Here is a 26,833-nt window from a genome sequence, read left to right as displayed (position 1 = left end):
AACATTGACAAAAACACGACTCGCTTATGTTGTTTGTGAATTAAAAAACTTGTAGCGAATCTGATAAAATAGAATAAAAGCAGTTGTATATATAATGAAAATGTAATCTCAATAAATAAATTTACTGCAACCCGGAACAGGAGTGAATTCATTGACGATAAATAAGCTATGAGGTGACAAGTTCGTATAACCTCTTTTAATTATGTATTAACGCTTGTTCTTTCAAAGCTTCGCAACTTTGTTGCTGAAATTGAACATGTGAAGGAATCTTTGGAACACGCTGTATATCGCTTATGTGCAGATTAGTCATTGTTAGTTTAGTATTTGAAAAGTAATACTCTCGAGGAATCTTTCACTTTCAATGTCACAAAGAAATTCTATTTTTAATGGGTTACATGGGTTTTCTCGGGTAAAACAGCCTTTTTCAGCAATTTTTCATATAAAAAATTAAATATTTTATTAGAATTTTTTATTGTTAAAAACATACACTATTAACAAAGAAATTCTGAAATTTTTGAAAAAAATATTTTAAACTCGACCATTGCGACGCCATATCCGGTGACCCCTCGGAAAAAAGATGCGCGCGCGCCTTGACAAGATAACTCCTTACATGATCATCTAAATTGAAAAAATACTTGTTTTAGTTAAAATCTTAACTTGGAACTAGGACGAAGGAAAAAAAACTAAAAATGGGATTTTTGGCAAATTTTTTACAAACAAAAAAAAAATTAAAATTTAATTAAAAATTTCGCGAAATTTTTTCGAATAGTTGTAATCGAAAGAAGATCCGAGCCTTTAAAAATTGTATCTCAAAGACCTGTGTAAAATTTCACATAGATCGGTTGAGTAGTTCTCGAGGAATCTTGCCAACCGGCCCGCGCATTTAGCCCAGCTAGTCTCGATCTCAGAAGCTCTGAAGGCTGTATCCTCGAAACTATTGCTCGGATCAACTTCAAAATTAGGATAATATTATAGAAGTAGTTTAGAATTTAATAAGGCAATTTTTTTTTAACCTCTTAACCCAAGTAACCCCTTAAGTAAAACTTGAGATATTAGTCAACCACCTAAAAAAAAGCGGTTTCAAAAACCCATGTTAAAAATTTAACTTTAACATTTACGGGTCCAGGTGCGACGACACTTAAACAGCTTTAACTTTGAAAATAACTTGAAATTTGAAGAATCTTTTTAGGGACATATTTTTGAATATCTAGCCAGCCTATCGAAAAGAAAGGTAAATCGATTTTTTCAAACTTCTAGGCAGGAATATCCCATTATAGCGGGAAGAAAATTTCTACAGCAAAAAAAGAAGCTCACCAGAATTTCGCATGCTTCAGAGAATATACACACAAGCGCAGGGTTGCATTGCAATAACTGACAGCTCGTTTGAACAGCTGGTATAGTGTGTCCGATTCACTACTCTCCAACGCTTAGCTAATTGAAGACAATAAATATTCGATGAAAGGTTGGATTTTAAATTTCTAATATTGCTACTTAGCTTAACTAACTAAAAATAACAACACTTGGTAGAACGATTTGAATCGTCCAATATGCTGAGAATGCATTCACCTGCTGAGAGAGTCGATCAGCGACTACACACTAATAATGCTCAAAATACTTAATGGTGGCAGCTATTGCTCAGATATTTTATCTCAAAAGTTTTCCTCTATCACTCATCTCCTGCCTAGCTAGCCGCAACCCCCTTGCACTTCACTTAATGAAAACAATTAACAATTGCCATTAATGACGCTGCTTAGTAGTTAATTGAATGGAACTAAAAACGCGCGTAATGCTCACGAAGAGCTTGTGTATGTATGTATATATACATACATATTTAATGATGTGCACAGGCATGTCTGCCACATGAGAAAATGCATAAATAAACAGTTATGTATTATTAAGTTTTATTGTTTCGACCACATCGTAAATACAACATTCGTACACACACATACACTCACATGCATCAGCATGGCTCCAGCTCCACAAGTTTAATATTCACAACAACACCAAAACCACACATTGTCCGGCTTGTGTACACAAACTCATTGCTATTGTTATTGTTATTGCTCTGCGAAATTTCGGCAACAAATTTAGCGCCATTAACGCGCCGAATTTCTACTCTGTCGCTTCGGGTGGGCTTGCTTGTTGTTGCTGTTCTAGTCGCTGTTGCCGGTCAGCCGTAAAGTGCCAGCAACAACAAGAGCAACAAGCAGTTTCCACGAGCAGACGCACAAAATGACCTCCGGCGAAGCGACGCACAACAAAAAGAAACAATGACCGCGAAAAATACAACAACCACCCCTCTTCGTCTAACCCCCTAATACCACTAATAACAATAACTAAAATACGCATTAGCATTAGCGTTGGCATTAGCAATTGTACGGTCAGCCAGCAATTGTCGCAGCGGCGGTGCTGGCGGGTTTGCGTTCGGCTTTATTGTCGTGTTTTATGTGCGCAATTGTTGCTGTTTTTGCGTTGCTTCGTCGGTGGGAAAATTGTGCCTAATTTTCTGGCAGAGCGCTCATAAATGTTTCGCACACGCAGTTGGCGGCAATGGAGCTAATACGAAACCGCCATGTTAACACTAGTGGCAACAGCTGATAGCGATTGGCCAAACGACTAACTGTTTAATGCAGCCTACATTTAGCCAATTTCATGTAAATATGTAGTTATTAGATATTTAAATTCAAATTAATGGGTTATACAGGCGTTTCGCAAAAATTATGAGGATTCTCGTTTCTGTATTTGTACTGATCAAATAACATACATATAAAGGGTTTGTCCGGAAAGTAATAGGCCTGAGTCGATTTAAAAAAAAATTGTTGAACCAGCCGTTACAATTCTTCAAACACTTTCAAAATAGGCTCCTTCTATGTCGATGCAGCGCTGCCAGCGTCATTTCGGAGCATTGACGGCGTCACGGAAGGTATTTTCCGGAATAGCTTTGAGAGCCGAGGTGCATACTGCTTGGATCCTCTTTCATCGGCCTGTTCAGGGAAGGAAACAAAAAAAATTCCGTGGGCCACATCTGGGCTGTAGGGAGGGGGGCTGCGGAAGTATTGGGATGCCAGCTTTGGTTAGGTAGCTATTCACAAGATAGGCGGTGTGAGCCTGCGATGTCTTGTCGGACCCGATTAACCCTTGTTTGAGTCTCTTGAGGACTTCCTCCGCATACAGTGGTGCGCGCACGCTCCGAAGTACAGTCGGTATTACTTTCCGGACTCGTAGTTACCAAAATTTTTACGACCGCAATGACATAGCCGCTGTCCTATTTGTAATCACGCGGTGAGGATAAAGATTTTGGAGGATATAACTTGTCAAAATTGCATGAAGGAAGTTGAGATGGAAACCTCCAGACACTTTCACACTCACTGTCTAGTCTTCGCCAGACTAAGGTTGAAGCATCCTTCTACGAACCCGTTGAAGTAGTTGGAGCAGATATTAGCTAACTCAACAAATTTGTGGCAAACTCTAGGCATTTTGTCGATATGCGACGGTCTTTCTGATCCATAGGAGTTTTCTTGGAATTCAAAGGAGATGATTCGTGATCTCTTTACCTAAATTAACCTATATCCTCATTCCCCAATCGCTTTCTAACCTCGAAAACAGAGTAAGCAATGAAAACAGTTAAGGGAAAAATGGAAATTTGAATTGATTGCTTGAATGCAGGCCTCACTGCTTGCCAGAAAAACTTTTACTTGAGCGCAAATTATGAAGTCATTTATGCAAACAATGTACTGGATCATTTTAATTTGCGTGAACTTGAGCCAAAGCGCATGATTATAACGACGTTCAACGAAACACAATGAACATAATTCCATTGCGATGCAAATTACTTGCACTGTGCTATGCTGAGTTATGTTTGACGCATTTATGATTTCTGTATGGCTTGGCGTTTTGCCGTTATTTAATCTCTTTGAGAAGTGATATTAATTTTAATTTTCTTGTCTACACTTTCTGCATATTTTTGCTTTCATCTCTGCAATCAGCTTAGTGAAATTGAACAACTCACTTGAGCTGGGAAAATGTGGCTCGCTGTTTGCACATAAATATTTAGATAAGACACAGCAGTGAGGTGGGGGGAGGGCTGCCGCTGTTGCAAGCGTGCGAATCCGCGCCAACATTCAATCAGCAAAGCCAAACGCTAACAACCAAGACGAGAGCGCTCTCGGTGGCACACATAATCGATTGAACGCTGAACTTTGCCTGCAACACGTTTTTGCAATAACAACTCAACAAAAGTCAAGCATACTTACTTACGAACATGTATCGAATTAATAATAATGTTGAAATATGGAAACACAGTCGTCTGCGGTTTGCAGCGGAGTCTGTGGCTGGCTCGTCTCCAGGACAAGCGCTTCGTTTGACATTTTTCACATTTTTCAGCGAGAGCGTTCATACGCTCTGTGTGTTGGATTATTTTTGAATGAGAATATTATTCCTTATTCGCATTTACAGTTAAACGTGGCATTTTGTTCGATAAGTTTGATCGCTAGGAAGTGATATTTCCATTTAATTGAGTAATCGGAAACCAAAGACAACTTCAGTGGGGACGCTGTTGTTGTTTGCTGTGAATGATGGAGTAAGATATGCTGGAAAGTAGAGTGTTCTTAGATTTTCTTTGATTTTTCTGATATTGATGGTCTGCAAAGTATCAGGAAAGCATCTTTCATCATTAAAGCTACGGTAATATCCTGTTAATATCGGATAGTCGAAAAAGTCTTTTCGTATTTTCTCAATAGATGTTGTTGCAGTCGTACTATGTATCTCTAGTGCTAACAATCACATTGTGTCATATCATACAGTGTAGAAATACGAAAATACTTTTTCGACTATCAATATATTTTTTGGTTAAAGGTCAATAAAGAGATTTTTTCGAATAAATTATGATATCATTTACGATAATATTGAAAGCTTTGAATATTTAAAGAAATTATTTCAAAAGAAAAATTAAAAAAAAACTGTCTTGCAGACATATATCGTCTTTAAAAACGTTCCCTCATCTAAGCCTAAAGTTATACCTCGAAAGATTTCAATGTGATTTCATGCCAGTAAATGGTCGGAAAACAAGTCTAAGCCGCCATCAGCCTTAATGAGAGTAAATAGCACGCATTTTGGTATGAAAGCATGAGATTTACACACTTGCCTTTTAAATTTCCGGGAACGTTTGCTCATTTCCTTTAATTATTTTCAATTCATCATATAAAATAAGAGAGATACATGAGCCTGCCACTTGTAATGTGAAACATGAAAAGGCAGCAAATTCAATTTCAAATTCGTGTGCTTAAATGCTTAAACTTCTGAATACGCAAATTTATTATTCTAATTTCAAATCAAATTTGGGATAATTCAATGAATTTCACACATTATTCTAATTTTCATTAAACATCAGACATTTTGAAATATCCTGTCTCCCTAATCACGCACTCACACACACTGACACATTCATACACATAGAGAGTGACATGCGAGCGCTTTTCGCTTGCGGCAACATTTTCTAATTACGAATGCATCACATCGAATGCGCCGTTCAACGCACGAACACATCACAGATAGCACGTACGCGAGCGTTTATTTATGCGGCAGCGTTTGCATTTGCTTGACTTACGTGTTTGTGTATCGAAAATGGTTTAATGAAATGTTGTGCAATGAAAACTTAATAGTCGCACCAAGCCACCCACCTGGCCATGCGCGTATCCGCTTAAGCACCGCACAAAGTGCTTGCCACAAGCCCGCGCCGCCCTTGCCATCACGCCATTTCAGCAATGTTTTCCGAAATTTAATTTCAATCCATTTCAATTTCATGTACATTTCCTTTTTTGCATACAATTACAACAAATATTCGATGGAAATGAATTTGCAAGCGCATTTCCAAACATCCGTCATGAAATGTAATTAAAACCTGCTAAAAGCGAGAGCATAATGATTTGTTGTGCAGTGCAATTGAATCTATTTTGGGCGCATATTTCTATGCGATTTGGAAAATGGGCATTCCACGAGCATAAACGAACGCAATCATATCTTTTCAACGAGAGTAATCAATCCCTAATTTTTTTCACTTTGCTGCTCGGTTGGATTTCAGCATTTCCATATAATATGTGATTTGATAGGGAAAGAGTTTCCAGTGATTTATCGTCGTAAAATTTTGGCGACATGACGAAATTGCTAGCAATTATTTCCATATTTCTGTAGCGATTTGTTGTTTTTATTATCGGCAATAAGCAATACGCTTAAAATGCAAATGTGTTAGAAGAGAAGAGATACAGAGTAGTTTGACATGGACGACGTAAACCAATCTTCCAAATAATTGATTTTTATGTATCAAGGAAAAGAGTTTCACAAAATGACGGCTCTGAAGTTCAAAACTTGTGTTTTGAAGGTTACACGTAGAAATAAAGGAAATCATTCAGCCATTCTGAAAATCTGGCTAAGAATTAGTTGTTCTTCTTTTTTGGCTCAATAACCGTTGGCCGATCTAGACAAAAAACACTAAACTTTGTCAGTTGCCTCTATCCTGTGCGAGATCACGCCAGTTGTACATCCCTAGTGCAGACAGGTCGCACTCAATTCTTCACTTGGATGCGAGGGCGCCTTTGTTTCTTTCTTTTATTGCCTCGAGTTGAGTATACATGGTCCAGCCAACGCATTCGTTGGATTTCATCTTCATCGATATTCAGCGCTCTCGTGAACGGCTCCAAAGGTCCTGTAAAGAGCAGATTTCGGATCATCATAGTCCATATTTCTGCGCCGTATAATAGGACGACTATAATGAGAGACTTATAAGGCGAAGTTTTTGTTCGTCGAGAGAGGGATCTGCTTCTCAATTGTCTATTGATCCCAAAGTAGTAGCCGGTGGCAATATTATTCTGCGCTTGATCTGCAAGCTTAGATCGTTGGTGGAATTTATGCTGATGTATTTCTACCAACAGTGGCATAGTTCCTAAGGCGTGAGGAATCTTTGTATGTGACCTCCAGGTACTCTGTCTTGTCCTCCTTCACCACGCTTTTCTTCTCGTTCGGATTAAAAGCACCGTGGTAAAACCTCGTCTCGGATCGAACGGCTACGCATAGTATATATAGTTCTTGATATTACCTCAGAAAAACTTGCTTGCTGTTTAAGGAAATCTATTACCACTTACACACTTGAACTTTGAAGAGCCGGTACATCAGTGTCTTCGCGATGAGCACAATTGCTCACTGAGATGAACACTGATTTGGAAAGGGCAATTACCTATAAAGGCAAATATTTCTGCCTCTGACATAACTTCACTTTCATTCTTTGAAGTATTTGTGAAATTGAAGCATTAAACGAGTACTTGCAGCAATTGTACGCTATCTGCTTCAACTGCTGCCAATCGATTGTTAGGTTATGCAATCGAGCGTGACTCGTCACAGCGTCTGCCAATGGCCGATCACTTAACTTTGTGATTATTGGTGGGAACTGCTAGTGCCACGTTGACGTTTGCAGCTCTTCGGCTGACCGACTGGCAGGAAGGCAAACCGCTCTATGTATGTTTATCTAGGTGTATGTGTGTTGTTCGCTTGTTGCTGCATTCCTGATAGCATTAAATTAGCTCATAAACAAAACGGCATTGCATTGTGGCGATTTCACTTTTCATCCGCCGAAGCTGTCATTAACCAGAAATGACTGTAACTTTGAAACGCTTCAACAAGCAGATACTTTTGCAAGCACGATTATACACTTATGTATGTATGTGTGTACAGATATATGCAACAGGAAATTACTGCTGATCAGAGATTGTAATTTGCCACTTGGTTGGGTAATTGACCGCACCGACTTCATGCCGTCCAGATATTCATAAGCACGTCTGTGGGTGGAAGCCACGACGATTTGCAAAAAATATGCATTTAAATACTACAAACATACATACATGCATAAATATGTAAGGAATGCTGCAGTGATAAGGTTAAATGCATTGTTGCCGGAGCTGATAAAGCGTGCGGCGTTCTCAGGGCTGTTGTGGCTGAGGCTGGTTAAGCGGCGAGCTAAAATGTTCGGAATTATGGAAAATATTTTTTAACAACATTTTTATTTGAGAAAAACAGCTAATAATAATTATAAGGTGGTGCTAATGGGATCTTGACTTGGATATAAGACCTCTGGTAATCATTTACAAACCTCACTTACAGCAACAGCAATAACAGGCCCTGATGACTATGTACGGTATTACCCAACATCAGACCTCTTAGAGGAAATGGCGACCAGACGTCTTTAGTCATAACAGGCTACCACGTAGTGGTAGTTCGATCTCGATGACGTATATAGGTTTGACAACCCGTTCGGCGATAGTTAATTGTTATAAAAGCAGCACAAAAGCCCAGGATCGAGACCAGCTTATGATCTTGAAAAATACGGTTTAACAACGGACACTGAGAGGGTGTAAGTGAAATTGGTTGAAGTCAAAGCGACCAACACTAAGCGACGAGAAGACCAAAATGGAGTTGGACCTACCAATATGACCTACGAAGATATCAAATGAAATGAAATGAAAAATGGGAGAAAACTCGTAAGTGATTCATTTGTTTGGAGATCACAAGGCAGCGCCAAAGCCAAAAGCTGATGATGATGATAATAGCAAATAGCCAGGCGATTAAATCCTTACTAAAACACACAGTAAAGAGGAAAAGATGCTCGGTCTGAAATATGAAAACAGGGAAGGGACAAAAGTGTTAATTAATTTTTAATATAAAGCCAAAAGGTTGGTACGTTGAAGTATGAGGCGCAGGAGCACGTGACCGCAAGTAAATTACTTAGTTGGAAAAAAATTATTCCTTATACAAAACTGTATGTATGTATGTGTGTAGTGGTTGTGACACCATCTTCGCAATGCAATCATAACCGTTTTCGTTTTGTGCCACCTTATCGCCCCCTACACTGGCTTCCAGATACTGCTGCGCAATCCCCATTATTTCGCGCCATATTTGTGTGCACCATATATTGCTTCCATTAAGATATACTTATATGTATGTATATCTGTATTCTGTGCGTATGGTGGAAACTGTCGACATTTACCCCTGTTTGGTGCCCTTTTCACTTTTAATTGGCAATGCGTGCCGACGCGGCATAATTGCATTTCGCGATATACCGTTAACGATAATACCGTCAGTGGGGGAATTAATGCCTTTGCAGCATTCATAAAAGTTATGTGTGTGTGTATTATGTGCAATATTAATGTTTATGAAATTCCTGATGCCACCGTTGAAAATGAAACTTTGTTTCGCGTAACACGTCAAATTGTGTTTCTTCTTTAAGGGGTTATATGGAATTACAGGTTTTAATAAATCGATTTTGTTTTTTGTTGTTTATTAAATTCTACATCACCTCTAGAAAACTTTCCTGAATTCTAAAGTTGATCCGAGTAATAGTTTCGCAGATATAGCCTTGAGAACAGCCTGAATAACGCTCGAGGCTAGCTAGGCTAAGTCCGTCCTCTTTAAACGCATTTTTCTTGAAATTGTGTTTTTGAAGTCGGTTAGCAAGATTTCTCGAAAACTACTCAAGCGGTCTTTATGAAATTTTACACAGGGCTTTGAGATACTTTTCTTAAAGACTTGGGCAAATGATTTTTTTTTTCGATTACAACTAATTGAAGAGAAAAAAATGTGGCGAAATTTTCATTTTTTAGTAAAAAATTACTGAAAATAGGTAATTTTTACTCGAGAAAACCCATGTAACCCCTTATGGTAAAAATATTAGTCTAGCATTATGGAAAATTCTTTATTTTGAAAGTACAAAGTTTCTAAAAGTTGGGTAATTTTAAATAGAGAAAAAGCATTACAATTTTCTGATACCTTAAATCGGTCAAGAAATTGATTTTTAATTTTACACTCAATGAAAAATTATATTATTTTAAATCTTCTTATTTCAAGTGCCTGGATATAAACTCTAGTATGTATTTTGCATAAGTTCTATAAAAAGTGTTTGTTGGAAGGGTGCCGAGACATTGGTTAAAGTGTGCATGTACGATATTATTCTATATTTAGGTGATAAAACACGACAGCGAGGACAAGTATAAGCTTGATTTAAAATATAAACCCATTTTAAACCCCTTTAAAAATGGTCACAACTTTTCATATTTGACTTTAATTTTTTTTTTCAGATTTCATACACAAGATACAAACATATTTGGCGCTAGATTCTGCACCGTAATTGCTCGAGGTAAGTGGAGAATGGGCACGATGAAAGCATGCATTATTAATTATTTTCATGCGCATTGAATATGAAAAGCTGCTTTTGGTGTGTGTGAATTAGTCTGAATAACGCTTTCATTTAAAATATTGCAAATACGAATATACTCCATTTTTAAATCATTCTAATATCAACTGAATGCCAACTGTTGCGCGTATTGAACAGTCGAGTTGTTTGATGTTTATAGAGTTTTCCTTAGTTTAATAGGAGAATATATATGACGATAAATATCAATCTTCATCAAATTTTTTTTTATATATTTTAACTGAAATTTAAACTGAAATTTTAACCACAAAATAATTTTAGAAAAACATTTAAAAATTATAAAATAAATGAAATTAGGCTCAATTTACTTAAAAACCAAATTTCTTATACAAAAGTATTCATCAATAAAAGCTAATTCTATTCGTAGTAATAATATGTGCATATTAAAAACATACCAATGCTACAATGATCCTTCTGGAATGGATCAAAGTAAATCTTCACAATTTAGAACATGTTTCTGTAATCACTAAAATCTCTCACCATAATTTTTCTACATATATATAAAAAGTGCAACTGCAATTAGCTTTAAGAAAATTCTGTCCACTCATTTTTCTCTCAGATCCAATTGCTGCGTTGAGCCATTGCCTAAGTAACCTGGCCCTATATAAGTGTAAAGGTATGATATATTTATATTTTTGTTGTCTAATCAATTTCTGTCTTATCAAGTACGCACATTTGAAAAATATCTGCACTTGGAGTCCAAACAGTCTCGTAAACGATTCGTGTTTTCAGAAAACTGATAATACAGCCAATGTAACCGTCAGTGGTGAGCGCCCGGAGTTTTAATTGCACTCAATAACTAACGCCAATTGTGTTAAACTGTTCAGTTCAAAACAACCACATTCTCAATTTCACTCAGGAAAAGTTTGAAGACCGAATAATATCAGGAAATGAGGCTGTCTGTTGATCAGTTAGGTCGCAAGATTTGATAATGTTTTTGGTTATAAGTCGATTCTAAAAGTTCTCTAATGAAAAAAGATGATAATCATAATATACAAAATGTTCTATACCTCTAAAAAACACACCCTTTACTATGTGAAATATTCGAAAACACGATTCTCAACCACACTGTATTAGTTTTCCGCCTGGAGGCACATAAACAAATTAGACAACGAAATTACACGCGTAAAATATCGGTTTCGATGTTTTGTATTTAGTTTGCGGTTTATCTGTGAAAGTGCAACAACAACTCAAACTACAAACATAAATAATACGAGTACACTTGTTTTTTCACTTTGGTTTGCGATAGGAGTAATAAAATTAACTGCATTATTCCACATAAACGGCCAAATGAAGCAGACACACACACGTACAGATACATTTATGGCACTCATGTGTGTGCGTGTGTTCGCTCAGTGAGTAGGGATTTGGTTGCGTTTTTCCGCAGCGTTTGCACTAGCTTGAAGCGCTGTAATGTATGCAATGGTTTTTTACTTGTCGCTCGCTCATTGTGTGTGCAGTTGTTTGCTGGCGTTTTTTGTTTTTGTGGCAAATTTCGGCTTATTATTGCGCAGCCTCGGATTGCTCATTCAACCGAAAATTCAGGCGAATATTTTGCGGTTGAAAAATGAACGCCGAAATGGCAGGAAATATCCAAAACAAAAATAATATTCGCAATAATTGTTTTATTTTTATTGACATCGGAAATGAGCGATTTTTTGATAAAAACTAAGTGGTTAATGGTTAGCTGGGCGTGTTTGTTTTTCAGTTTCTATGTTTGCATACATTTATTAAAATCGGATTTTTTTTTTGTTATTTCGCTGATGAGAACAATTATTTGCAGTATTAAATACTTATCGATCGCAATTTACATTGGAATTTGTGTTTGCACTTCGGCGGTGGCGGGGAAATGACAGAATCATGTTGTTTACAATGCGTGTAATATAGCATGTATTTAGTTTACATAAATATATTTATCATATTCAGTTTAGTTTTGTTCATTTATTTCATTTTCCATGCAAATATGAGCTGGAACTTTTTCTGCTGTAGTTAAAGTAAATACATTCGAAAGAGAGCGTTGTTAGCGCTAATTCCCCAAAATAATTTTAAAGCCTTTAGGATTATTGTAGACTCTTTGTTCTTGACTGCGGTTTTTTGCATTCAAATTCGCTGATAATACTAATAATATCCTCCCAACAATCAAACTCAAACAAACTTTCAAACTTTTTTGCTTTTAATAACAGCAACAAGAAGGTATAAAATGTAAATTTTTTTTCTGAAAGCACTGAAAATAAAAATTGTGTTTGCACGAAACCTGGAACTCAATAAAAATTTATGAACTCAAGAAATAGACGAAAAAATCTTTTCGTAACTCAAATCAAACTTCAACTTATTCTTTTTATATTGAGAATGAACTTTAATGAACCAAATATGTAAAGGGTGATTTTTTAAGAGCTTGATAACTTTTTAAAAAAAAAAAATGCATAAAATTTGCAAAATCTCATCGGTTCTTTATTTGAAACGTTAGATTGGTTCATGACATTTACTTTTTGAAGATAATTTCATTTAAATGTTGACCGCGGCTGCGTCTTAGGTGGTCCATTCGGAAAGTCCAATTTTGGGCAACTTTTTCGAGCATTTCGGCCGGAATAGCCCGAATTTCTTCGGAAATGTTGTCTTCCAAAGCTGGAATAGTTGCTGGCTTATTTCTGTAGACTTTAGACTTGACGTAGCCCCACAAAAAATAGTCTAAAGGCGTTAAATCGCATGATCTTGGTGGCCAACTTACGGGTCCATTTCTTGAGATGAATTGTTGTCCGAAGTTTTCCCTCAAAATGGCCATAGAATCGCGAGCTGTGTGGCATGTAGCGCCATCTTGTTGAAACCACATGTCAACCAAGTTCAGTTCTTCCATTTTTGGCAACAAAAAGTTTGTTAGCATCGAACGATAGCGATCGCCATTCACCGTAACGTTGCGTCCAACAGCATCTTTGAAAAAATACGGTCCAATGATTCCACCAGCGTACAAACCACACCAAACAGTGCATTTTTCGGGATGCATGGGCAGTTCTTGAACGGCTTCTGGTTGCTCTTCACCCCAAATGCGGCAATTTTGCTTATTTACGTAGCCATTCAACCAGAAATGAGAAATGATATGTAGACCATAAATCGGACGTAAAGCGCGAAACACATTTCGAACCGAACACTGATTTTGGTAATAAAATTCAATGATTTGCAAGCGTTGCTCGTTAGTAAGTCTATTCATGATGAAATGTCAAAGCATACTGAGCATCTTTCTCTTTGACACCATGTCTGAAATCCCACGTGATCTGTCAAATACTAATGCATGAAAATCCTAACCTCAAAAAAATCACCCGTTATATACCATTTCGGTCGACCACTTTTTTCCATTTTTCAGCCAGAGACATTATTCCATCAATGTAAAACTTGTCTGGTTTTTCTTCGAAAAACTACGATAAGTCATTTTCACTTTACTCCATTAAGGGAGTTCTACATTGACCGAAACAAATAGTAGTCCGATGGTGCAAGGTCAAGACATATGGTGGATGCATCTTAACTTCCTAGCTAAGCTCTCCCAGTTTTTGTCGTCATCATCAAATTGTCATCAAAGATGTGTGTGGTCTAGCGTTATCTTGATGAAAGACGAAGCCCTTTCGGTTAATCAGTTGTGCGTTTTTTTCGATAGCTTGCTTCAATCTCATCAGTTTTTGACAATAAAAAGTAGAATCAATCTTTTGACCAGGCTGGAGCATTCTTTCCAATCCCACCAAACACTCTGCATAACCTTTTGAGACGTTAATCCTGGCTTAGCGACCATTTGTAGATCTTCTGTTACCATTCTCTTCCGGAATGGTTCGATTTCATTTCGTTTCAGCAAAGAACTTAACTGTAACTTTTTTTCAACTACCTCGAACTTAGTGTTTTTTGGCTAAAATGAAGCTTAAAATCTCGCTTTTCCAAAATTATATGGTATGACCCAAAATGATTGCCAGCACTGGAGATATACGACTGCAACGGCATCCATTGACAAAATACGAAAATACTTTTTCGACTACCAATATACAAACAAGTTCGTAAGGTGTTATTTCTATGAAGAAAGTGCAACATTGTCTCTTTTATTTAAGTTCATGTCAGCTAGTCTTCTAACGCAAAAGTAGTCGTATGAAAAAGGCTTAAACGAAATCAAAGCTTTTCATACCAAAATTAATAAAATACGATTATTTCAACGTGTGCTTTACTAAGTCAGTAAATCCGAATATATTTTCACATATAAGTGAATAAGAGTACAAACGCGCATTCTAACAAATATCCTTGTACTTGTGAGTGTGTATGTGAAGGCACTTTTCCAAATGCATTTCCGTTTCAGAAACTTGGCCACAACAAAGGCAACCCCATTAAGCGGTATTTTATTTAAAAAGATTTTCGAAAAAGCCAACTTCATTTATTCACATGTTCATGAGTGTGTGTGCGTGTGTGCAACTGCTTGCTAAATACTGCCAAAGAAATTTAGATACATTGCACTTACCGTTATACACGCAAACATCCATTTCCTCAATCGCTTGCATTTTAATCGAGCAAACTGTACAACAACATACAACGGTGCGCTGCAACATTTGTATAAATGTGTGTTAGTCTATAGTGTGTGTGTGTGTGTGCGTGTGCGTATGTGTGTGTGCAAGCTCTTTTCATAGCGTAAGTACACTTTCTAGTTTTTCTTTTAATTTCAATTTGTATTTTCCGTTATTTGCAATGTTTATTTCTTTTTTTCTTTGACTCAGGCAGCACTGAAAGGGTTATTTTAATTTATTTTTATTTTCCTTTCTCCCTTCTTTACTCACACAGCTTCGCATAAATCTCCTCCCAAAAAGAAAAGCATAAGAATAATCGAAAGTAAGGAAAGCAAAAAATGCGACCAAAAGCAACTAAACATTAAACGCAAGCGAAAGCGAAAGAGAGCACATATAATTGTAATAAAAATAAGCGCGCGTACTAAGTCTCTCCGCGTTCCAGCAACTAGCAATTTCCGCTTTATGTGTATCCAGTTTGCTTTGTGCTTTTTTATCGCACAGAAGTAATCTGCGCTCTCCATCTTTGTTTCTCCAGCACACACACTCACTCTCTAAACGTCTATTGCACCGACCGATCGCCCGCACCGCCTCAAGCCGCCGCGTCCCATACTCACAAATTCGTTTCCATTTCGACTAGTTGTTGCTGTGCCGCCACACCCTCACCCCACGCTGGGATGGCCGCACAGCGCCCCCATGTAAGTAGTGCACAAGTCTTAGCTGCTGCTGCTGCTGTAGCTTAGCGCTGCTGTCCTTTCTGGAATTTGTGTACCGAAAGGCAGGTCCGCCCCCGCGTGGACTACAGCCCAAGCAACAAGCGTGCACGGCATGTAATCAATCTGATGTCCAGCATTTGATTTACACCACAATTTGCTCCCGTTCCGTTCCGTTTTTATGTATTTCGTTTGAGTTCCGTTTTGTTTTGCGTTTGTTTGCTATTCGCCTTTTATTGTTTTTGTTTGAAAAATTGTTTGCGTTTTTTTGTGTTTTTTGTAAAATTTGAATTCTTTGCTGAGCTAATTAATTTCTGCATGCGAGTTTATGTTTTTTATGCTGTTACACAAACAAACAACTAATTAATGCTGCGAATGTGATCCCGAGCGCGATACGAAAGCTACACACACTTTCGTTTGAACGTTTATTTTCATTAACGAATTATAATAATATGTTTTTTTAACAAAAAGAAAACAAACATTTTATAATTAGTTGGAATTCCGACTGTTAAAGAAATTCAAAATTATGCTTAGTATGTGAGATATATCATGCGAGTTTTACCTTCCTGCATATGAACCGACATGCAAATCAAAGAAACCCTTTTCGAAATTCACTTTTTACTGACTGTAACGCTTTTTTAAAAATTTGAGTCGCCCTGTAATTAATTTCTCTAAAACGTTCTCAAAAAAAGATAATGGTATATATCTTAGATCTTACAGATTGCCTAAATAGTAATAAATATGCGCAAATAATTGAGTAAAACTCTGATCCCCAATCTTCTGTGGCCTAATTATGTCGCAGTTTATGACGAAATTATTTAAATACAATCCATACGTACATATATGTTTGGTTGTCCGTTGGTTTGTTTCGTAGACAGATTCATGGGTCACCCTGAAAAAAGTTTATCCAAAGCAAACAAGCTCTTCTAACCTTCTGAAACTTCAGAGCGCGTCTGTCAAAAACTAAATAACTTAGGATACCCTAATATTTATATAACAAATATAGAACATAATTTATGAGCTAGCTAAGAAAGTCATAGAACTTTCTGCGTGATCGCTCTATAAACCTCAAGAAGTGTATAGATAGTGCGTTAGTATCTTAATGACCTTTTTGGAGATTTCTATTTGTATACAAACTATACTCTCTATTAAAATAGACTTTCTCTAGGGTTAGAATTTGGCAGCAACCGGGATTAGAGTTGTGCAGAACATTCATTAACCTGAACATTCCAATAGTCTTGTCAAATTGGCTATTTAATTCGCTTATCTTAGGTTAGATTCCAGGCTGATCTACCTTTCGCCAATAACAAATTCATTTGAATGTGCAATGTAATGCTCAGAGCTCCTAAGTGCAGATCGTCGCATACCAACAAAGCGCCTTGAGTCAGTCTTTGGTTGAAGCAGCTAATACCGCCGATTTGCTTCGTTTGCCGAATAAAGATCGCACGAGGACTGCTATTTGTAATGCTTTGTAAAGCCATAGAAAAGAAGAACTATGTTCGAACTTATAACTTAGCAAAAACGCTTAGTAGCCAATACAAATTTGCACAGGCGTTTAATTTCCACTACCGCCAGTTCGATGGGATGTTTGAAGATATGCGCTCGCAAGTGTTTAAGTCTTGATCTCCCAAACGCGGTACAATAAAGAATGAAGTGTTGTGTTGTTTCCACCTTCTGTAGATGGCATCTGGTAAGATTCCCAACCTTACAGCATGGATGCCAATAGGGCAATGGCCTGTTAAAAGCCACAGAAGTAGAGAGAGGCTAGCCTTATTGGAGCCAAAAGATCACTAGATCTCTTGCGATCGATCTTTTGGGACAGCGTATAGCGGAAGGTCATTTTCTAGTAGTAAAACATAATCCCATTCTATTGATTCTTGCTATCTCATCAGCTTTATAATTTCCTGCAATTCCGCTATGGTCTGGCATCCATACCAGTCTTATCACAAAGCCACTCGATGCTATTGATAGCGAGGTTAGGCACTCCTCGACCAACCCTGAACACACTGTTAATGAGTTGAAGGCTAGTATCGCCACTTTAGAACTTCCTTAATGTTGCAGCTCGGCTTGGAAAACACTGCAATAGTCAGGAATTCAGGATTCAGACAATCCGAAGTTGATAGAGAGCTACTGAGAGTAAAAGAAAGTGTAACTATCAAGGTGCGTCAAGGTCTGGCAAAAGCTGGATAAATTCGCTAAACGATTTGTTTTGAAAGTGTTGATGCAGATAGCGAATCAATCAAACAAGAGTCCAACGATCCGAAGTCTGTGAAGTTCTGGTGTGCTCTGGTGTATATACATAGTATTCAGATAAGATTTAAACCTTTAATCGATATTTATTTGACCCGAATAGCGCTAAATGCATTGTAGACAGTAGCTAAAGATCACGAGTTTTAGGTTTCCTTTCCTCTTTAAAGCTTTTTCTTTCAATAATGTCTCTATTTTTCAAGAAAAAATTTTTAACTATTCATATTGCGCTGTCTGCAGTGACGGAGCTTCCTCAACGAAGCTTACAACAATCTTTTACGGAATAGCTGATGGCACAATACAAAGGGAAGTTTTGGTCCAAACTAACAATGAAATTGAAAAGAATCAATTTTTTTTTTGGAATTTGACATACTCACCAATAACTTATTTTAAAAGTAAACGCACATCTAATCAGAGGGGCATCCCTTCTGGACGCACATTCGATTCACATGTGAATACTTTTGATGCGCCGCAAAAAGCATTTTAACCCATTTTCGGCCGCACCTAGATCCACCGCATTGATTTCATTTCAACTTTTTATTTTGATTATAATAAAAAAACACTCGATGCTTAACATTTTTTGAGATTGTTACATTGAGCCGTTTAGCCACGGATTCAGAAAGTTGCAAAATCGCATAAAATTATTGATTTCACGCAGATCTCGTTCATTTTCGACTTGGTGATTTTTCAAATTTGCTGGTCGATAAATCGACCAATGGCTGTAAATGGGTTAATCAAGTAATTGGTTTCACTTCGGTGCGGTGCCTTTGCCAGATCAAGCGCATTTTTGCGAAATTTGTTGCTCGTTAAATTTCTATTTGTTGAACTAACCGAAATTAAGTTGTAATGTTCACATTATTGTTGGTTGAATTTTTATGGTTGAATAGCCACGTTTGGCAGTTTCAGTTCGCTCCCAACAACAAAAAACTAACAAATGTTCGAAATGCAAGTTCGTTGCCACATATTAACACATGCAGACAAGCACAAACGAATTTCCCGTTGCAATTCGGAATGAATACAAAGAAATCATGTAACGTAAACATTTAGGTTAACCAAAATGGCGGAAATAGTTTGGACGATGTCAGAGCAAAGCGGAACGAAAATTTACGAAAACTTTTTCAAACGAGCAAAAAAGCAACGAACACGGCAAAGCTGCAACGTGGCCAGAGCGAAGATGGAGCTGGGCAATTCTACTACAACAACAACAAGACAGTGTCTAAAACAAACGGCAATGCGAATACAGTTAACTTCCCGTATGATGATGGCGACGCTGTGCGCTTACAAAGAAATGAAGTTGCTGACAGCGGCGCGACGGGGTCAGGTTTCGGCCAGGCCACGGGCAGGTGGATTCAAGGAAGTGGACAAATTACCGATGGCACTGTTGCTGCCAACACTGATTACAACAACGCCAATGCGACGGTGAGACGTAGTAAGAGTCGCTTACGACGGTGGAGTGTGAGGAGCAGCAGCGTGTCGGGGGAATGGCGCCTGGAGGGAAATCCCTCAATGGCCAAGCGACAATTGAGTAAAAGTGTTGTGGACACAAATCAATTGGCAGTCTCAAGCAATCAATCGCCATTGAAACAAAGCGTGCAAGACATGAACAGCCATTACAACAAAAACTACAGCTATTATTACAACAACGACGATGTTGTGGCAATGGAAAGCAAGGAAAGTCAAAAAAGCAGCGACTACAATGCGCACTACGAGCTCGGCAGCAACGATGCCACTGGGGATTGTCTTGGTCGCGACAATGCTGACATTGAAAGGGACGAAGCGAACGCGGTGGGAACTGGCACAAAGGCAAAAACAGTCTTTGACCAGACCGTTGATGACGATGTAACAGCAGATGTTGCTGCACAAGAGGACGAGCAGTGGAGCAGTGCTTACTTGTATGATACAGGAAATCAAGTCACTGGCCGACAACACACGCCATCACCGGACCCCTGGTCAGCAGCTCCTTTGAGTGCGCATAAAAATCGACAACAACGACAAAAACAACAACAAGTGCAATTACACACATCTGAGTTGACTGAAACGAAGCGAGTGAATTTAGTCACAATGACTGGGAGTCGAGCGCCCAGCTCTACCAACCGCAATAGTACGGCATTCGCTCCACATGTCAGCGCGACAGCAAGCGAGCTGGAAAGCTGCGCCACACAGCATACAACCCTAAATTGCATTGCAGTGGCGGGTGGCAGCTACGCACGCAACAATAAGAGTCCCTGCACTCCACGTGTGGGTGGCTTCGACGAGCATTTTGAGACCGCTTCTATGTGTGCCACACTGCAGTCCAGACAAGAGTTGCCGCAAAGCACCAATGAGAGGACGTCAACAACAGCTGCACCGCAAAGCTCACCACAATTGCAACTGCAGTCGAGGCGAGCGGAAGCGGCAAGTCGTACGAATAATTCCAGCCAAGTTTCGGCGCTCTTCAAAACGCCGCTTGTGAAGCGTGCACGTGGACGCAGCGTAGACCGCTACGGTACGGGCGCCGCATACACCGCAAATGCCCAGTGGATGTCTGAACGGGACATCAGCAGGAAAATTACTACCGAATTTGGAAAAGTTATGACAGCGCCAGCCACGTCTGCTAAACCACAAGCGACGGTGTCAATGGCAGGCGAAATGATACAAGGCAACAACAGCAGTGCTGCGCCTGACGAATTGCGGTGGCAGCGGCCAGGACAAAAAGAAATTACGGGCATTACTACGCCACGGCAGCAGTGGCTCCGCGACGGCTGCCGTAATTACGGCGTCGCTGCTGAGGCTGCTGAGCTGGCACATCAAAGGTAAATCTGCTGGACGCTAATTTTTGTGGAATGCAATTTTTCTCTTCTTTTTTTTTTAATAATTGCCGGTGATATTTTACACAGGGGGTGTGGGGTTTGCAGAATATTTAAATAAAGGAAAATTTAATCGGCTCTGCAGCGCATAAACCTACATACATACGTATATATATATGAATGGGTAGTGTAATGAGTTTAAAAAAATGCGGCTCTAGAGTGCCTCAATCATACACACACTTTAACGGTATATTCTTTCAACTAGCATTTTGTGTTGCATTACAAAAATCGCAAGAATTCGGTATTACTCACAAATTGAAGTCAATTATTTTAAAAAATTAGAAATTTACGAAGCGCATTTGCCAGCGAGCAGAATTTCTATATTTATAACAAAGAAAAATCCTCAGAGGATGGTGTCAAGTGTAGAAGTTAACGCAAGTGAGGGAAGCTCTCTGAAATATGGCTCAAGCAGCTCACGACTTCTGATCTTAGACCAAGTATCCTCTGGGTAGCCAAAGAACATCGGTTTGAAAACGAGTTAAAGGCAGAAGACAAACCATCTGTCCTAAGGATTGTGCGCTGGGTTTGAGAGTTGCCTCGTCATTCTGATACTTTTTTATATGCATCGACATCGTTCCAACTAACTAAACTTAATAAGTCGTTGGCGGAATTCACAGAATATCTTTTTTTGTTTCTTTTGAGCTGTGATGGAATTAGTTCACACATTTGTGAAGTTTTTCTTTAAAAAGGATTAACTTTCATGAATACATAGCCGTGCCTTTACCAGTAACACACTCACACCCTCCGGTACAGAGCAAGAGCGCAGGTGCCTGCGGCTATTCCTCGCATTTCATTGGCGCTCACAAAAACTGACAGTAGACTGCTCAGTGCTCACAATGTGCATGTGTGGGTGTGCACTCACATGCGCTTGCATAATCAACAGCAAATGACACATTACACCTTTGACACGAAGAACGGCAGCCATTCCGTTGATAATGAGGCGAGTCGGTTGACAGGAAGTTCAAATGAACAGTGAAGTGAATGTCACGTGACCAGCTTGTGGGTTCGTCCTTGCCACGACGCTGCTTTGAGAGGGGGTTTCCGGCTGCAGTGTTTAGAAATTGTTGAAGTTTATAAATCGCTTCAAGGGTTTTGCAGGTGTGCGCAGTTAATGGAAGGGTGTGAGCCACTTAGAAATTATTAAACTGCAAACTTTAATGTTACAGTGTTGCTAATCTGCTATTAGTTGAATGGAAAGCGGCGACTATTTCTAATACTTTTCACTCACAACTTTGATCGCTGGAGGTCTTGACGGTGGCCTTTAAAGCTGTTGAAGTTATGAACATCTTTCCTTGAAACTTTCAAGATTTGAGAACTTGTTATGGTACAAAATTTTAAAGGCAGAATAGCGGTTAATGAGCTAGGTTGGGTGTAGAAATAAAGTTTTCTGGGTTCGAAGCAAATCGTTAGACTGTTTTTTATTCCTTATTATTTTTAGCTCGCATTCTTTATATTGACTTGAAGTCGAAACTATACGACGTTTAAGTATAAGGTCTGGACGATTATTAAGTTTTTGAAGAAAAGAGAAGACAAAAACCGAAAAAAAGTCCTGAATATGAAGTACCGTTATTTGAAAAATATCATATTGATGCACTCAGTAAAAAATATTGCAAACTTAAGGAAACCAGCGCCTCGTTTCACTTGCACGATTTTGCCCCTCAATCTCCCAACCATACATACACCAATATTTTTAATAGCTTTTCCTTAGGCCAAATTCACGCCAATTTGCATGCATTTTCCATTTTTGTTTTTAACGCTCACAAATATGCCAAAATTTACTGACGAAATACCCAAAATTTAATTTCAGCACTGCAACTGCAGCCTTGCCAAGCTCAAACTTAAGAGCCTACAACAGCAACAACAATCTCACGAAATACGGTTTCACATCAACGCTAGGCAGCGCAGACTGGTCAACCACACAGGCATCGCTAGCGGAGCGTTTAAACAGATTTCGACACAAACAACAACAACAGCAACAAGTGGGCGCTTGGTCGATCGAAGGCGAATTATCAACGCCAGAAGACTATTACAAGCCTTACAGTGGCGCAAGTGATTCCAATAGGCACAACAACAATCAGCATTACAACAACAACGTTGCCAGTAGTGCCAATAAACCAACGGTAGTCGAGCGCAGTGAATTAATACCCACTGCGGACACATACACTTCAGCCACAGAACAACAGTGTCCATCATTGCTCCAAGCGAGATTCGTTAATAGCAAGAGCAACAACAATAACGTTGGACAACATCATTATAAGCTAAGTCAACAAAGTGCGGATGTTGCAACATTTGATGCAACTGAGTCATCTTCCACTCCACTAGCTTGTTACACTAAACCGGGCAAACGGAGGCGTGTATTAGTGCGCAGGCGCAACAACACCGACGAACAAGCAAATTCTACAACAACTACCTCAATCAAGTCGCCCAGAGTAACAACAGCTGGCCGTGTAACGGCTGAAAGACAACAACGGACAGCAGCGGCAACAACACAAATTTGGTTTCTTTCATTTTTCCACAGCATTGGCCTAGGCAGCTTTGCCGAGCATGTTGCCGTGCAGTTAGGCGTATGCCGCAGCAACAGTAGCAGCTTCAGCAACGAAACGTTGCATACAAGTAGGCGTTCAACGGCGACGCCTCACACAATTCCCGTCGAGAACATTCCAAAGCGACGCTCATTCGACGTAATGGGTTTGCTGCGCAGCATGAAGCTTAAAGACCGCCTCGCCATTAGTCTGGGTGCGACCCTGATACTGCTGACGCTGTTGTTGGTGGTCGATGTGCAGATGGATTTCGGTGTTACGAATCGGCATTTATTACAGCAGCAGTCACGTGTGCGTTATGTAAATGAAAATGATGGCGGTGACACTGGTGGCACTGGTGCCTTCAGAGACTTCAAACGAAAATTCCTGCAAAAGAGGTGAGTACTTGAGCCGAATGTGTTAATTTGTGGGCGTACGTGTGGGTGTATGTGTGCTTAGCTTTAAGTGAGAGATAGATTCAAGCCATGTGAAAGACATTGTCGGGTCACTGCTGTCAAGTCGAATGTAGTTGATGGATGAGCGCCTTGCAAATGTTGACGCAAATGAGGTTAATAGATGATTTGCGAGATGAAAAGCGTTGACATTTCGGCTTCTGGTGCGATATTTGGATCCCATCTCATGAAGGGTGCTTAGATTAACTACAACCTATGTACAAGTATATTGCTTTAACTCATATTAGATATCTATTAAAGTGTCGTAAGCAAAAGGCTGTTCTAAAGATAAGTATACATTAATGGAAAGTTGTTTTGTGATGTATCCATCATTCTTCTCAAAGGAAACGTCGGAGACTCTATAAAGTATATTCAATATATGAAAAGCTGAGTTGATTTGGCCTCCTAGCGGGCAGAATGTGTCCGCGGTAAGATATGCCTTTGGTAACAGGCGACTAAACTCCGTGGGTTAAGGCCGACGTAGGCAGGTACTCATGTAAAAACACAATTAATGTTGTCTGTCTATCTATATGCATACTTATTGGTCCCTCAGCTTTTGAGATCTCAATCTGAAATTTGTTAAACGTCTTTTTTTTCCCAAGATGCTGCTTGATGGAAACACAGATATCGGACCACCATATTTTTCAGATCGAAGTACTATAATATCTAGCTGCTAGACAAAATGAATTATCAAAAAGAAGTCCTTCTAAGAAAAACTTTTGTTGACAATATATCTTCTCGCCATTTCCAATGGATGGTGCCCAAAGTAATGCTATAATGGATGCTCTGGATTAATATACACTAAACTAGTGTACCTTTTCAAAACTTCTCTCAACTCAACTACTCCAAATCAATGTTTTTGCCATTTTACCATCAATTCCAAATCGTTGCCACCTTTAATAATTAAATGAAACAAAGTTGCCATATTTCATTACTTCTTCGTGGCCAACGTGATATTAACTACCAAATATTGTGGCAATAATGTTTATTTTGCTATGTGCAATCTACCGTTACGCACACTTTATTAGTACATTATTGTGGCAGCTTCTAAAAGCAATAATGTTACCTAGAATAGTTGTAAATAACCTATACAAAGCAACCGTAATATTGACAGCAACACAAGGAAAATGATTGCAGCCATCAAGCGGCGCAACAGGCAGCATAAAAAATGCAATAAACCGCCATAAGCTGGTGCCATGCCAAAAAGCTTTAAAGCTCAACCTTTCGTCGGCGAAACATCGAAAACTGCCAGTCACAGGAGGAGCCCACAATATTGCCACACCAAGTATCGAGCAAGTATCAAGCCAGCCAGCCAAGGCCAAAGTAGCGCCAAACGCCATATTACTTATAGGTTATGTGGACGGGCAGCGCATGCAGGATGTGCGAACTGGCGGCGGCTGGGGCGCCAGTGCCAGCAACATTGCCATTCATAATATTGGAATGAGCGCTTGTTATTGGCATTGTGCTCATTGTGTGGGTTTTTGTTGCAGTTGTAGTTGTTGTTGTTGGCATTGCCGTTGTTTGCATTAAACGCTATAAGCCATCTTCTTACTTGTCGTCTTAACAGCATTTGCTGGCGTGGCTCACACCCTCCGCCGCCACCACCGCCTTTGCTGTCGCTTGCAGCCCTGCGGTTGTGCTCTGCGCTGGCTGGCTGCCTGGTGGCTGGTTTATGCTGTGCCTTTAATGCGGTTGCGGAAGCCAAGTAATAAAACATCCAAATGGCGTAAATTGCGGTAGCAGCAAACGTAAGGAAATGCAGCGGCCGGTGTAGCTGCTGCACAAAAACAACGCCAACAACACCAATAGCAATCGACGGCCGTAGTCATAGCTTAGGCCATGGGTAAGCGCATAAACAATGGCGTGGTGTATTTGTAGAGCGGAGTATCGCCGGGCGCGCATACATATGTACAACTCTACGTGGCGCCCAAAGCAGCTGTGGCACGAGCAACAGCAATAGCAACAGCGCCGCCAACATTAAAAGCTACTAATGCCATTACACGAAAGCGCTGCATGGCGGGCAACCAGCAAAGTTATTGCAGCTGCAACAAAGCAGCGCACTGACTAACGGCTTCTTTTGAAGGCGAGAGTGTGAAACCGGCGGGAGGCGGCATGAAGGCGGGCTGGCGGGTTGGCGCTAAACATGATGTCAAGCAATCGGTGTTGGCTGGTGATACGCCTCACCGCAGGTCCTTTCTGCAATCCCTTTAATGTGGTGGATGCGGATTTGGGTGCGTTCAAAGCGCCAGCGCCAGCGCCGCTAAGACAAAGTAAAGTATCGAGCTTGTTGCAACACAGACGGTGGCATGGTTAGGCTTGCTGCCTGAGACCACTACTTAAACTCTAAAACATTTAATTAATTCATAACTTCTATGCACATTTTCATACATATAAATATGTGTGTGCGCTGGCGTGTTTACCGTTTCATGGCTACTTTGTGCAATGCGAGCCTTGCAGTTGGCTCAAATAGGCTTCGAGCGCAATGAAATAAAGTGCAGTTTAAACGTTTGTTGCTGTTATTTTAGCCGTGGTTAATTATTGTCTTAAAATGTTTTGGTTTTGTTTCGTTTCGTTTACTTTGGCAAAGCCAATGCTGGCTGGAGCGAATGGTCGGCTGCGAAAGCTAAAGTTTCACGATGAATTTTATAATAGATTCTTCTGGCATATCAAATCTCTTTGAAGCTATTAGGCAGCAATTTATTTGATTTCTCTGACTCGCTCACTCCTTAAAAAGGTAAACTTATTCTATGTGTGTAAATAAACAATTCCTTGCCATTTGGCACAACTTCGGAGATAGTTTTAATTGTCGGGAACTATAAAATGCGCATTTCTCATTTTCCGGTTTTCTGCCCATCCTGCCACAGCTTCCTTATGGATAAGTGGCTTTCACTTTGTTTTTTAAATTGTAAAACTTTCAAACTTCGGCTTGTGTTTCCAAGTCAGCAGGTGTCAGACGGCTTTTCAATTTGCCTTTTTCTTGCGAAAACAATATGAAATCGCAAAGTTTTTCTTCCCCCTTAAGCCCTATGCGGCTAACTAGTTTAAAAGTGTGCTATTGAAATTTTTTATTTTGGGATAATCGCCTTGGGCTTCTTGACTCTAAATGGCCGTGTACATATGTATATGTGTATATGTATATGTTTTTTACGTAGGACAGAAAACTCTATGCAAACAAAATAGTGTAAAAACGTACATACAAGTACATACTCGCACATGCATATCTATGTTTTTGAAGAAAAAACAATTATATTATGTTATACTTTTTTCCCGGATGTAAT

The 26,833-nt window shown here is 39.3% G+C and overlaps 1 protein-coding gene across 8 annotated transcripts in view; it reads left to right on the top strand.

Moving 5' to 3' along the window:
* LOC105226808 (uncharacterized) overlaps positions 1-26,833 on the top strand; it is a 161,044-nt gene that overhangs the window by 83,813 nt on the left and 50,398 nt on the right. For all 8 annotated transcript variants that reach the window (XM_049448995.1, XM_049448999.1, XM_049448997.1 and 5 more), the window contains exons 3-6: positions 10,119-10,177; positions 15,056-15,476; positions 18,786-20,530; positions 22,392-23,501. In XM_049448995.1, coding sequence (XP_049304952.1) covers positions 15,456-15,476; positions 18,786-20,530; positions 22,392-23,501 — 2,876 coding nt within the window. In that variant the 5' untranslated portion in view covers positions 10,119-10,177; positions 15,056-15,455. The remainder of the gene's footprint in view (positions 1-10,118; positions 10,178-15,055; positions 15,477-18,785; positions 20,531-22,391; positions 23,502-26,833) is intronic.

This window comes from Bactrocera dorsalis, chromosome 2, assembly GCF_023373825.1.
Source record: "Bactrocera dorsalis isolate Fly_Bdor chromosome 2, ASM2337382v1, whole genome shotgun sequence".
Lineage (NCBI taxonomy): Eukaryota > Metazoa > Arthropoda > Insecta > Diptera > Tephritidae > Bactrocera > Bactrocera dorsalis.
This window is presented reverse-complemented; position numbering and strand designations above follow the sequence as displayed.